General features: G+C 40.9%; 1 protein-coding gene across 1 annotated transcript in view; it reads right to left on the bottom strand.

Moving 5' to 3' along the window:
* Positions 1-6,334, bottom strand: part of pkd1a (polycystic kidney disease 1a) — a 57,371-nt gene extending 51,037 nt beyond the window's left edge. The window contains exon 1 of the mRNA XM_070916873.1: positions 5,973-6,334. Within this exon, the coding sequence (XP_070772974.1) occupies positions 5,973-6,247 (275 nt within the window). The 5' untranslated portion in view covers positions 6,248-6,334. The remainder of the gene's footprint in view (positions 1-5,972) is intronic.
* Positions 6,335-14,935: the final 8,601 nt, after the last annotated feature.

Genomic DNA, 14,935 nt, shown 5'->3' with positions numbered 1-14,935 from the left:
ACGTACTTGTTAGTGCTTTCCTCATGAGTATCCACCAGCCAGCCTTGCTTGGCAATATGCAAAATAGATCTTTAATGCAGGTCTGATGTAGGAAACCCTGGACGACCTTATTACCATAAAGCCTTGGGGTCAGAAGACAGGCTGTTTTGAGCACAGCGACATGCGTCATTTAAAGCTGCCATGATGCCTATCATGCTTAACTCATGTCTCTCTGCTCTATGTCCTGTGGCTGTCTCACAGTATGTTTCTCTGTTGCACAGCAAGACTCTTACATACAGACTCTTACATACAGCTGCAACGCCGCATGTTATACTGTCTGAAGGCACTCAATGACCTCGGTTATACTGTATATGAGTGATATGTAATGTCTATTCACACACTGTCCCTCTGTACAAATCCAAGGTCCATTTATCTAGTAATTTATTGAAGTGATACTCCACCCAAAAGCTTTGTTTTGGGTATCAAACACTCTAACCCTCTGGAGGCAGTTGTAAACGGTGGCTGTGAAAGTGGCTGTTGAATCCGTTTCAATGGATTCCAAGGGTAATAATTTCTACTCTTCAAACCACTCCTGCAACACAATCCACTTCTCCACTGTCCACTTTCCCCAAAATGCGGTAAGATCCTGTGGATATTTTTACTGTGAAAATGTGTCACTATTGGAATCCACTGAAATATAATGAATTCAAGCTGATCACATCCGCTGTTCTGTCGATCAGCAAACTACAAACTTTTTACAGCCACTTTTCAAGTCTACAATGCGTGTTTGATACATTTTGAGTAGACTATCAATTTAAAGAACATCAGTGTCATTTTTGCTTTTGCTTTTAGCTCAGTTATTTTAGCATCCCTTCATATTGCAGTGCACGAACAACACGATTGATGTTACTGCACATTTCATGTTCTTATCTTGGGGCAATTTTTCTTTTTTTTTTTTTACCTTGCGTGAAATGAACTCTTGCAGGCGGTGACTGATGGTAATCAAAGTGTAATGTAATCATAAGACTGACGTGAAAACAGTCAGCTTAATTAACTAGACGGATGCTTTAAAAAGTAACGCTTTATAGGTAGCTCAGGCAGTTTTTAAGTAGACTTAGTTTCAAACTATTTAAAAGTGAAGGACAACAAATAGCTTCCAACCAAGACAACTGGCAACTGTATTCTATCCTTGTGTCACCCTGTTAGTTCCCAGTCTGTATATCAGTTTCTTTTTCAGGCTTTTCTGTCCGTGAAACACAACACATCTGGCAGAGCTTTGGCAGGAAGAATTGCAGCCAACTACTGTAAGTGCGTGATACCTACACGTGCACAACAAAGTCCCTGAGTGTGTCACTTGTGTTGGTGTTGAGTGACAAAGGAGTTGCAGTGCTACAAACTCACAAGAGTTTATAAAACTCCAAAGACAAAAAGGATGACTTCAGTCTAGTGAATGTTGCATCACCTACACACACACAAACACACACACAGAGGCCTACTTGTGAAAATGACTTCCTTCTACAGCCTACCGTGTAACCACCATCACCACTTCAGTGAGTTAATAATGAACCAAGACATTTCTGTTACCAGCAGTTAAAAGTTACTAAGTGCATGGACACGCACACACACACACACACACAGGAGAGCATGGGAACTGCCTCGTCTTCCTCTCTCTCCGTCTCTTCTCTCGTTCTCTTATTTACGACCTTCTGGAATGTCTCTGCTTCTGTGAGTGATGCCATTAGTTACTATCGCCATGGTACCACAACAAATTCTCCCTCGCATATGGTCGGTACATTCAATCTTTCCTTTCCCACCTCCTTAAAGTCAGTGAGTGTGTGTGTGTGTGTATAGGTGGCCGTACGGATAATAACAATGAGAGATAAGAGAGCTAGAAAACGCACAAAAAAGTGGGAGAATTTCAGATTGAGTCTTGTCTGTCTGACAGCTGTGAAGCCTCATGACCCAGTGCAAAGCCAAAACTGCTCCCTGTGAATAGACTTGTATCGAAAGCACATTGCCACGCCTGCAGTGTGTCTGTGTGTGTCTGTGTGTGTGTGTATGCATCTCGGTGCCATGGTAACCGAGCGGGGCAGATAGGGCCGTGGTGTGTGAGACCGCGAGTGTGTTTACAGTTCAGGTAAAGGGTGCACTGCCCAAGACAGACACGGTCTTCAACAGCGTGAGGAAAGTTCATTTGGAAACTACTACTTTACTTTGTTACTCGCCCTACATACAGTACCATATCCTTTCTAGTTAAGTTAATATGTGTACAATAAAACTCCTAAAAGTCTGACAACACAGAGCTAAGCCTGACAAATATTGCACACCTCATGTGTTTGCGCTCAATGTAAGATAAAACAAAAATCTAATCTTTTGTAATTTGTTCCTCTGTTTGAATGCATGTTTGTTTTCCAGCTCCTGCAAAGCATCTGTGGGCGTCTCTTTGCCTTTATGAAAAGTCTTCTGGACTAGTTCCGTAATTTATCAAAAAAATATATGTAAAAACTCCTCTCCAATGTGTTGGATGTACTTCATCTCTGACATGGCCTCTGGGTTATTTTCTAGCTGAACGGAGGCTTAAATGTGGAAATCACTGTATGGCTCTAATGCCTCAGCAGATAACTGCTATCATCAGTACGCAGGAACATTTGTTTTTATAACCTATTGACCAAGCCAGTAATTAAACGAGCAATGCATTAAATGACTTCTTGCCGAACTGATCTGTGGTGTTACACCAACCCCTGTGCTCTGAACTGCGTCCTTTCAGACAGATGTTGACTGAATTTCTTCTTCACTTTCTGTCTACTGTCCCAGGATGGACACAGCACCATGGTGATTTGTGTCACAGCAATCTGCATACTAAACAACGGCTACAGAGACTCCACAAGCATTTCCCAGAAGTGACTTCAGAGTTGCATAAACTGTCTGTATGAAGTGCTAAGAGATTTTTATTATGTGTGTGGGTTGGAACAGATGGACTGGTGTGTAACGGGAACGCTTTTCTCCGGCTGCTCTCTGTAGTATGTTAAAAAACTTCACTACCACTGAATGATGTTGGTTACCAGGGGCGTGTCTAAAACATTTTCAGGTATAGGGCCAGGTATTGGGGCACAGAGGAGGATACAGCATTGCTTCTCATTGGGTGACCTGTTCTTGCTTCAGTTTTTTAATACTGTCTAACCTTTCAGTGCATCAGATGAAAATCTGTTGCTTTTTACTGAAATGAAAACCGTGTAGCAGTAAAGTTTGTGGTTGCCAACAGCTTTGTGACATTAAACAGAAAACAAGAATGGAAACCCATCAAGGCCCACAGAGCATGTGCGCATATTCCCCATACTAAACAAAGTTAGAATGGAGCAGTAACAGCTCAGTATCTTTAAACCTTGGTGAAATACCCTTTTATAATCAGGAATCAGGACATCTAGACTGTAAGTTAGCCTCTAATAAATGCCAGACGATTACAGACAAATTTAAAGTCAAGATAATTAGTTTCTGGCTAAATAACTGCCTCTGTGGTCTAAATGTCTTTACACAACAATGAATTGCATGAAAAATCAAGGAAATTCGGCAATAAATCAATCATGCCTCTGTCTCACTCTCTACCTCTCTCACACATGTACACAACCAGCAGAGAATCACAGAAGCCCGCGAAGGTCACGTCGCGTTGCTGATTTTGTTGGAAAAACCTCAGAATTTAGCTTTCATCATTTTACCACAGAAAAGAAACGCTCAATATGCGCCTGCCTCTGCTGAAACTGTGAAGTGAACTCTGATGCCGGCCGTGCTTAAACTAAATGTGTGGGTTATACAACGCACCAGCGCGAGCTTCAATGCAAGTCTGTCAAAAATGTAATTCTGATCTGCAGTACTGCATCATACGGTTTATTCATCAAAAGTAAACAAATAACTACATAAATGTGCATAAAAAGCAATCTTCAACAAAATGGTCAAGAATGTACCGTGTAAGCATTTGCTTCATCTCCTGATTCATGGTTCATATTTATGGAGATGAAACCTAAAGAATAAGGGAGTTCTAAGTCATATCTCTGACCCTTTAATATCCAGGGAGCATGTTTTTATTATTGTTACCAATGTAAAAACATTGCTGTGAGATGTTCCATTTTCTCATACCTGAAACATCAGTTTGATTCACTGCAAGACATGCTGCACTGTCAAGCAGTGTGGTTTTGATAAATGCTATACAAATAGACTTTGTTATTGTTATTAGTTATTATAATAAGACGGTGAGAAAGTGGCGAGCTTACTATCTAACACGTTACATCTCACTGCTGCAGACAGCCTGGCCATTACCCAGACAAGTCCCTGCAAGTAAAGGTCCTTTTTTAAAAATTCTTTAAATAATGAGTGGATAGGTAATACAGGCCGAGCACTGCCTGCAGCATTATAAAATGAACATTGTTAAGTTCTCCACTGGATCGTGGCTGGATGTCTCTTCCTGCCACGTTCGGCCATGAAATCAGAGTTAATTAAAAGCAAAATATCTGATTTTAACTCCTTGCTCCTGCCTATAGGACGGGAGCAGCAGACAAGAGGCCAAATTAGCGATGACGGGAATGTTCAGTCGGTCACCTCCACGCATGGCCTCTGCTGGTACGGTAGGACCAAGGAGGTTTATCTAGACTGATGCAATTAGCCCTCCAACGGGGTCTGACATGATTAGAGACAGATCCTGCTGCAGGGTCTCTAATTAACATGGCACCTAACCGAGCACTCTGCCTCTCTAATGCAAATACTATCACTAACTGTCAAGTGATATTAAGGAAACCTGTTGAGATGAGAGGGCAGGCTGAAATACTTTCAAAACAATAACTGCGTTTAGTTGTGAGGAACTTCAGCTGACAGAGACGTACTTGCTTCTAAAACCTCATTTGAACAATATTCATTTGCTTATTTCGTCTCTGAATTAAGCAAGTTCCAAAACACCGATTATAAGCCTGCTATGTAGGGCAAATCTTTAAGTTGAATAAGAGAAGGTAGAGTGAGGGGAAATAAATAATTGATAACATATGTCTTCCGTCTGCGCAGAACAGAATGTTCTTGCTGCAGCAGCACCAGAGGCTGAAGACTGATCTGCACCACAGACACCAGGTTCACTTCTCTGGTGACCAGCTTCATTTAAACTACCACACTGAGACACACATGCACACACTAAGACACACACATGCAGTGTCACTAGCACTCTGGTCTTTCACAGAGGCCTGCGCCACACAAAAAAAAGGAAACCTGTAAGTCAAGTCTTACTCATCTTTCTGTGTATCCAAATTTTGCAAATGGTTTTCTCAAAATATTTTTCTGTCTTTTGTTTTTAACATTCTTCACTAGTGCACATGCTGTTTTGGTTAATCCAAACACCACATCTGTCAGAGGGCCTATGCATGACTCGGGCTGCAACCAACGATTCTCGTCTAATTACTGCCTCGATTAATCATAAGTCTAGGGTCAGAAAGTTGTGAAACCCCCAGAGCCCAGAGTTCAACCAAAGATGTCCAGTGTCCACTGATACAAAAATGCAGAAAAGCTGTAAATATACACATTTAAGAGGCTGGAACCAGCTAAATATTTGGCTCTTTTTTTTTTTTTTGCTTCACCAGAGACTCAAATGATAAAGCTTAAATAGTATATAGTATATTACAATAGTTGCTCATTTATTTCCTGTCAATCGACCAATCGATGAACTGTTTCAGCTCCATGATTGATAAACACATAACTAAAAAGCACAACCTAGAGTAAGATATCTGTCATTCTCTCAGTTACAGATGAACACAAATCTAGAAATTTGTGGGGAAAAAAACAACAAGAAAATAAAGTGGAAAAATAAAACGTAGCGTATTCTTTGCTTGGCATGAACGTACCCGATTAGTACTTTTTTCATTTTCATGCGAGTAGGTTTAAACCCCCTCAACCATTAAAACCTGTTTCACGTAGGCTGCCCTCGGCCGTGCATCCCCGTCCTCCACAGGCACTTTACTTACAGCACGTTGGTGGCCAGCGGGATGTCCGCCGCAGCTGGGGCCCTCTCCAGCCCGACGTTGGAGCAGTTGACGACGCAGGACGGCTGGGGCCCCGCCAGCGCGCAGCTGCAGTTAACGGGACAGGGGCTGCAACTCCTGCCGCCGTCCCCCTGCGGCCCGGAGCCCCACGCCTCCAGGCAGCAGAGCGCCACAAGCAGACTGGAAAAGAAGCTAAACCTCGGGACGCAGACGCCATGTTTTCGCTTGGATAAAGTCTGTCCATTTCCACAAGGCATAGCTCACTCACATCTCATCGCCTCTGATGGTGTAAGTCCTCTCAGTCCGGGAAGGAACAAAACACACGGGACAAACACACGCGTCCCTGTTTCCTTTCATGTGAGGAGGCAAAAACAGAAGGAGGGACGGACTTTCAGACACGTTATCTCCCCCTGCGTTTTCTTTCTTCTTCTGGTCGGATCCCCTTCCTCTGAAAAACTAACGGAGCTTCTCCAGAGTCCTTTCAGGGGGAAAAAAAGTTTTGGAGAACTTCCTCTCTCCTCCTCCTCCTCCTCCTTCCACTTCATGCAGTTCTCTGAGCGGCCGCTGAGACCTGGCACTCAGCCTCTCACTCCTCACTGCATGAAGGCCTGAAAGCAGTTCACATGCTAAACATAGCCCGACATTCTCCCCTCTGTCATGTATTGCACAACACGTTCAAAATAAAATAAATAAATATATATTTAGTGTTCACATTTAATCACGTCTACTTAATATAATTTACAGTCAATTACAAACTAATGAAGTTTGGAAAAACCAATTGAATATGGGGCCTACGGGGACCCTGAGGGTCTGGGGCCAAAGGGTATTTTGCCCAGTTGGTAATTCAGCCTTGATCAAGGTTCACTTCATTCATTCATAAAATCCTATAAATACCAGCCCTACCATCCTAATCAACACACGCTGGTTACAGGACAAGGACAACATAAAATAGGCAGAGTGTTAATATTGTGGGCTCAAATGTGAAATTCTGATGTTTCTCACAGGTTAACCAGTTATTTACCAGCTTTGTACACATTGGTTTCATTTTGCTGGCTGTGAGCTGCAACATTCAGGTTTCAAGGAGTATACAGAGCGTCTCTTCTCTGGCCTTCAACTCCTTTTGTTGGTGGTCTTTTTGTGTATCTGTCTAATGGTACAGTAACTGAAACTCATATATTTGGACCTTTTTTTCCCCCTTTTCTGTCCTCAGAAGTGCTCTGGAGATGATGTGATGGAGGTTTTTCAGCTGACAGGTCTCTTTTCATGTTACTCTTTCTGAACTCAATTCAAGCCAATCAACTCAATTACAGTTAAATGCAACCAATTTGGCCAAAGCAGCGTGAGCTGTCAGTATGTGCATGTGTGTCAGTGTGTTTCCGTATCTCTGCAGAGGAACATCTACGTGTAGGTTGATGAAAGTTGTACCCTGTAACCAAAAACCTCCACTATGCATAGACGGGTTCTGAAATGACTTACAAGATAAAAAAGAAACATCAAAGTACAGAAAACGTATGAATTTTTCAAGTGAAAAGTAAGAAATCACTATGAAGCAGTCACCCTGTATTCCTTCATCATCAGCAGTGATATGACTGCTGTATGGCCTCCTTCACCCACAGAGATGTGACATTTCTCATCTCACTGAAGTGCAGGACTGACACTCCTCTGCTATGACTTGATTGTGAAATGACAGTTGTAAAACTTCACATCATATCAAGCCCCCCCCCTCCCCCCTCTCTCTCTGTAGTATTTCCTGAAGCAGTGCAGGGCACGTGTTAGAGGTGTTTCCTGGGTATTTGACTTGGCCAGGGCCCACTCATTCTCCCTGCAGGCATCTGGTGCTCTGTGCAAAGAAAAGAAGAAGAATCCCACAATAACTCTTGCGCTCTCTTATCCTCATTGGCAGCATTTCATTGCAGAGTTCATATTTGAGAAGCAAAACATGAGTGAGTGGAAGAGGGGCTGTACCAAAGTGTTTTAGGCCAAATAACTCAAATGGTTACTATTCAAAGTGAGTAACTGCACCGTAATCAGTTTCTACTGTTTCAAAACATGCAGTATAATGCAATAGTACACAAAATATTACAGTTTTTTTTCTCCTTTTAGGTTGTTAAAAAACATCTTGTTTCAGATATATATACACTCATATATTCTGTATCAGTTTGTTCCAACTCTTACTTAAAGCTGTATGATGTTTAGACTGAGGGAAATATTCAAACCCCAAAGATTTTTCATGGCTGAACTATTCAGTCAAAAAGAGATACGTCTTGTGCATCATTTATACGCGTTTCCCCCAAAACTTAGCTCAACATATTTGATATCTTTTGAAACTCTGGGATCTCTGCTGGATTTGGAATAAAGTAAGTGCTTGTTAATGATGTACAGAAAATGGCGAAAAAACGAAAGGAAGAGTATTGTTTATAAAGTTGAAGAAAATTAGAAAAACACTAAAGATAAAGATACTTAAAAAATGGATAGTGGCTTAAACATTCATGTCCCTTGCTTGTGCAATATAAAAAGCATGAAACATGACATCCTAAAATATTTCTTATTTGAAAAGAGTTCTACATTGCCAGTAAGTTTGATTTTGATGCCAGCCGTGCTTTTATCTTATCTTCAGCTGTGACTATAACCTCTTGAACACCGTGCATTGAAGTTGAAGTGCTGCCTTCTCTGAAATATACAGAGCCGGTTTATACAGGGAGCTTTTCAGCCATTCCGATTTTTTTTTTACAGAGCACAGAGAGACGAGGAGAGGGGGAAATGACACAAAGGTCGATACAATTCATGTCAAGTTTAATTTCATGACCTATAATAATTACAGTTAGTCTCAAAGGGTTTCACAAGACCATATGCAAAGACAAAAAAGGACTTTCATCTCAGTCAAGCAAATAGAAAACCTGAGGGTGTTCTTGTCACTGAGCCACCCGAATGCCCCTTTCATTATGTTCAGTTTGGTTTGCGTTTGTTGAATTGAATCAGTTAATCTGGTGTTCTGCATATCGTGTTAGAATTTTACAAATTTCTTCAAATGACAAGTTGTAACAAACAATATACAGCCATGTTAGTGGCTCCGTGAGGCTGCATTTAGGCTAATGTCAGCATGCTAACAATTAGAATACCTACATGCTAATGTTTAGCAGGTATAATGTTAATAGTGCATGATGTTAATAATGTTTAATGCAAGTATACATTCACCATCTTAGTTTAGTGTGTTAGCATGCTAACATTGATTAGCACTAAACACAAAGTACAGCTGCGGCTGATGGGTATGAAGTGAACACAGGTCTGTAACTTCCTAATCATTTCCGAAAACGTTTCCTAGAAAGAAATATGTAACTTAATGCAAATTATGGAGACAAAAGAAACAGCTTTTTTAGCTTAGTTAGCTTGAATTAGTTGTGTTGTGTTTTTAAGCCATTGTTGTTTTCCCGAGGTTTTGTTTTTTGAAAGAAACTCTCCATTTACACGTATTATTGCCACCTAAATATTAATTAATTTATCATTAGAAAGTTAATTCTCCATATATGTTGAATTGTATGCACATTCTTGAATGGTCAGTTGACCAAAATACTAAGGAGTAACTGGAATGAATTAAGTGAAAGTGTAACAATTGAAAACGGTCTCAATTTTCTCTATATCTAGTCTCAAATCACGTAGTCCTTTCCAGGAACTCTCCTATGAATTTACAGATATATATCAGTTCTTTCCTAGAAAATAATAATGGAACCCATATAGTAAAGTGTTACTGGAATGAATGTAGTCATCAATGAAAGTACTGGACAAATTAAAGATTTGAGCTGATGATGAAGCTACATGAAAAATTCACAAATCACCAAAGTTAATAAAATACAATCTGAGGGGGACATAAATATCTGTTCCAAAATCCATCCAAGGTTGTCGACACATTTCACCCAAAACCACAAATGTGAACCTCATGGTGGCCAATCACCAAAGTCATACGGATTCATCCTCTGGGGACCATGAATGTATGAAATTTCACGGCGATCCATCAAGTAATTGTTGAGATGTTTCAGTGTGGACCAAAGTGGTGGACTGACTGACTCACTGCCACAGCAAGCGTGGCGAGAAACAACACAATGACTTAGACGAAGACATTTTAATTTTACACGTGTGTACTTTTGCCGTATTTTGATATGTATTGTGTGGCATCACAAGGGGTCATGTAGGGACCTCATGACATTACAATTGATACCAGAAAAATATTTTTTATTTTTAATATCAGGATATGGATTTTGGACACCCAGCCTGTCCTAACTCATACAGGTCTGACCACATGTACATAAAACTGTGAGTCCTGTAGATATCAGGTTGATTGGTACTGTTCGGCTGACCATTACAGACTAGTGGAGCTGGCCTGCAGAACCAGTTTGTCCAAACCTATGAAATGTAGTCTGTATTTGTCTGGCCCAGTCTGGCCCGGGTGAAGGTAAAATGAGCACGGCTCCTGTTTGGTTATGGGGAGGGTCCTCTAGCCCGGCCAGGAAAACACCACTTACTTAGGCCTCTGTCTGTGTTATTGTAAGGCTACAGGAAGGGGGGGGGGGGGGGGGGGGGGGCGGATGAGGAGGGAATGCAGAATGAGAGAGTGAGGAGGGTCTGGAGACGGCGAGTGAGATGGAGGCGCACTCACAGTAGAGAGGAAAGAAAGAGCTGTTGTCAAAGGCTGAAGGATAGATTTGAGAATTGAGGATGTGGCAAAAACAGATGATGATGGCGACAGAGACCAGGAGAGCGTAAGAAGAGGAAGAAGAAGAAGAAGAAGAAGAAGAAGAAGAAGAAGAAATCCCACGGAAAAAAGGAGGTTATCATGACTGTGAAAAGAAGCTTGTTTTCATAATCTTTGTCTCCTCTGATTTGAAGGGATCATTCAGCAGTGATTACAGATACAGTATGTTTATGAATTATAACTGATTTGAGACTAATTATTGACTGACAACATTAAAATGCTACTTCTGTGTTAATGCATCAATAACAATATTCCATTAATACAAACATACTGTATAATAATAATAATAATAATAATAATAATAATAAACACACAGGGACAGGGACCCTTCTGCCCAACAAGCAGTTTTACTGTTGATACTTTCAATTTGTTGATAATACTTTTGTACTTTTACCTCAGAATGTTTTTTGTAACAGGGTATTTTTACAGAGTGGTTCCGCTTCTTTTAAGTAGAATGTATGAGCACTTCTTCCACCACTGTAGCTTGTTTCACCAAATTTGCAGCAGGCAAAGCTGCAACAAGGGACCATTTTCTACCTTCATTTTGAACCGTTTCACTAATCAACACAAGTACCATATTTGCAAACCATGCATGAGTATGTGAGAGCCCCGTAAAACTTGACAATCAGTAGTCAGTCATTTGTGAGGAGTAGTGTAAGCCAATGACGCTGCCACCATTTGGCAACAAATGGCCTTTATATCTTCCAGTTACTTTGAGGATTCTGGTGTTGCTAACCTTGATGTTACAAATAGCCTGTTTATGATTGCTGTTTTCATGCAATAGGTTTTCTTTTCTATTATGAACTCCTGTTTAAATTTAACATGAAGATCACACACTGACATACTTCGGAGCTCGCTATGCCGCTTTGTAATTACTGTATACTATATTACTTGGATTGTATTGGAACAAATTTACATTGTGCTCCTCTTTCCATACAGTAAAGTAGACTGTACACAGAGAAAAGCCTTTTACTTGTGCTGAGAATGATAAGATGTTACACCATATCTAGTCAACTGTCAACTGTTAGTTCAATTTGAAAGTTAAACTGATAAAGTTAAACCTTTTTTCGGCACAAACATTCTCCTCGTTTGACTGTAAATGTGAATTTCTGAAGGACATTTTCTCAGCCGCCTTTCATAGATGTTGGCAGTGAGAGTATGGCAGTCACTGCTACACAATAGTGAACATACAGAAAAGAACGCATTCAGCTTCACAGCGACCTGGAGGGATTATTATCCAGTGGATGTATCAAGGCTGTACAACAGGCAGCTGTGTTTTCCATCAGAGTTGGTGTCCTCAGGTAAGTGCTTTACCGCCACTCTTAGGCTACAAGCCCACTTTGGACGCAATAAAAAAAAGTGAGCACAAGCCACTCAAGTCCGGCCATGAGAACTATATGGACTCAAATAAATAGAGTCGGACAGAAAGCACTCACGGAGAGAATACCAGCCAAGGCTGCCCGTCTGTACATTTAAATGATATGAAATTATTTAAGAAACTGTATCTGCACCTGAAACCAAAATGTGCATCAGAATACACAGTGATAGATAGCCATGCTGAGTGGCTGATGGTAAAACAGAAATACACAATGGAAACAGCTCAGTTATATCACCAGTTTTTTCTTGGTGTTAAGGAAATTGATAGAAAGCAAGACAAACAGAGAGAGAGTTTATTCTTTAAGCATGTGACACAGTGGTTCCATCCACGGCATCCACAGTTCTCTCAACTCTCCCGCTGTGTTTTTAGTTTTACCCGTCTACCTAAATAGCAGTCAGTGTTGCTCTTAATTGTCTATAATCAGGCAGGTTCTCAGAGGAAACTTGGTGCTAAGTTGCTAACCTTCACACAGCAACGCCATTGAATGGCAGCTCATGTGCGGGTGTCACATGAGGGGCAGCTGTAGATCAGGTGGTGGAGCAGGTTTGACTTTAATTGAAGGGTTGGTGGTTGAATCCTCACCTCCTCCAGTTGAAGTGTCCTCAGGCAAGACGTTAAACCCCAAATTGCTCCAGATGTGTGTAGGAGGAAATAAATGTAAGTCGCATTGAGCAAAAGCATCTGCCAATTGGATCTAAGGGGTCAGTTGTGGACGGTGAGCCTCTTGTGGCAAGAACACTGAATTGCACTCATTTGTGTGAAAAAGTGCAAGATAACTATTATGAAAATAATAGTATTAATAGTAATTGATGATGGGGATTATATTTTAATCCTTGTTTCATGCATACTGTACTATTACAGGACAACAACAAGTCCACAGATGAGTAAATCATTCCAATTTCACACAAACTCAAATTTTCAGATCTGCAAGTAAATACAAGAAAAAGATCATGTAAATACTTAATTCTCTCTCTTTCTAGAGCTAAATAAAGTTAGATAAATTACAACATCTACATGTCATCTCTACACCATAGTTATTATTTTAAAAGAGTAGTTCAACATTTTGGGAAATAGTTGGGTAAGAAGATCGATACAGTACTTCTCTCATGTCGGCCCATGAAATATGAATATAATATATGATGAAGCTACAGCAAGGAGAAGGTTAGCTTAGCTTAGCTTAAAGACTGAAAAGAAGGGGGAAACGAAACAAAAAATCACAGCTAACCTGGCTCTGTTGAAAAAGTTAACAAAATCTGGTATCTTGAGTTTTACTGCATTTCAGGAAAGACTGACACTTCCCATAGCATGCACAGTATAGAGGAAAATGTCCTGTTCTCTTAGATCACACCGCTCACACACTGCTTTCTTTTTATACCCAGACTTATTAAAAAATGTTGCATCACAAGTACAAACACCAGGATTTTCTTTTAATCTGTCTGGGCCCAATTTAACCATTGCTGTCCCTCTACTGCCTTCGGTCAAATCATAGGCTCTTATCAAAAATAACCTTTGGTTGCCAACATTTAATTAATGTCTGCTTTAGATGTGTTTGTATTTCGAGCAGGAGAGTATAAAGTGTTCTAACTGAACACTGAAGGCATTCTCTTTTTTCTCTTTGCAGCCATGTTTTCCTCTTTTCCTTCTATCTCTCTCACATACACACTGCCCACAGGACAATAATGTCCTTTGACAGGCTGGTAAGGTCAACCCTCGGGCTGTGTGATAGCTTCACTCCAGGGGATTTTTGTGGAGATGGTCATAAACTTTCCCTCCTTTACCCACCTGACACTCAGATATCAACTAAAGACTGTGTGTGTGTGTGGTAGCGGGGGGGTTAGTTAGTAGGGGGTGGAGTCCTCCTCCTCCTGCATCCATGTTCCCTGCATGGAAGGAAGGACTACATGGAAAAAGAGGTAACATGGGAGGCTACAAAGCAGTGGAAGTCAAGGATAAATGTTATGCTTATAGAAGCGTAAAAGCATCGTGATGTATCTGCTTTGTCTGCTGCTACTCTGCTGTTCTCCTGTGTGTGTGTGTGCAGAGAGAGAGAGAGGGGGGGGGGGGGGTGACAGGTAGAAATAGTCTTAGTAGCACATTTACAGATGCATATAATGAGACATGCAGCTTACATGCTTAAAACAAATGAATGATGTGGAAACATCGTGTTTAGCACCAGCAGGACGCCGCGTCGTTAAAAAGAGCTTTACATGTACCCCCCCCTCAACAAGACGACAGTGGCATCTCTGGGCTCTGGGCTCTCATCTGACATCTCACCGACTCAAGCTTTGTGCAGGAGAAGCAGAAAAAGACAACAGAAGGTATCTAAATCTTTTCATTCATGAGGAACCAACACAACAAGCACAAGTAGATAGCAGTATTATCATCAAACCAGCTGACAAGGTTATAATGGAGAGATCATTTATTTGCAAAATCAGTTGGTTTTTGTGCATTTTTCTGATGTTTTAATATGGACACCAGGACGACTAGCAGACACTTTTTAAAAGCTTAAGTGGAAGAACATGGACTTTGGAGTTAGCAATATTCACAGCTTTCACAAAATGTTTTTCTCCTTCCTTTTATATCTTAAATCAATATAGTGGTCCTTCCTGACAGGTCCCTACAGGCCCTTGTGAGCCAGCCCTGCTGGTGTTAAGCCAATTTACAAAAGGCCAGTCACTCACTGCAGGAGACACACTCTCTGAGGTGAGGGTGAAAGTGTGATTAAAGGGTCAGAACGCATTAAACCAGGGTCTTTCGGTAATCCACTGGTTTAAGACACATACCAGACAGCTGCAATGACGACAGCCAACAACCTTTAAA

The sequence above is a fragment of the Enoplosus armatus genome, chromosome 2 (assembly GCF_043641665.1).
Source record: "Enoplosus armatus isolate fEnoArm2 chromosome 2, fEnoArm2.hap1, whole genome shotgun sequence".
Taxonomy (NCBI): domain Eukaryota; kingdom Metazoa; phylum Chordata; class Actinopteri; order Centrarchiformes; family Enoplosidae; genus Enoplosus; species Enoplosus armatus.
Note: the sequence above shows the minus strand (reverse complement) of the source record. Positions and strands in the feature narration are given on the sequence as shown.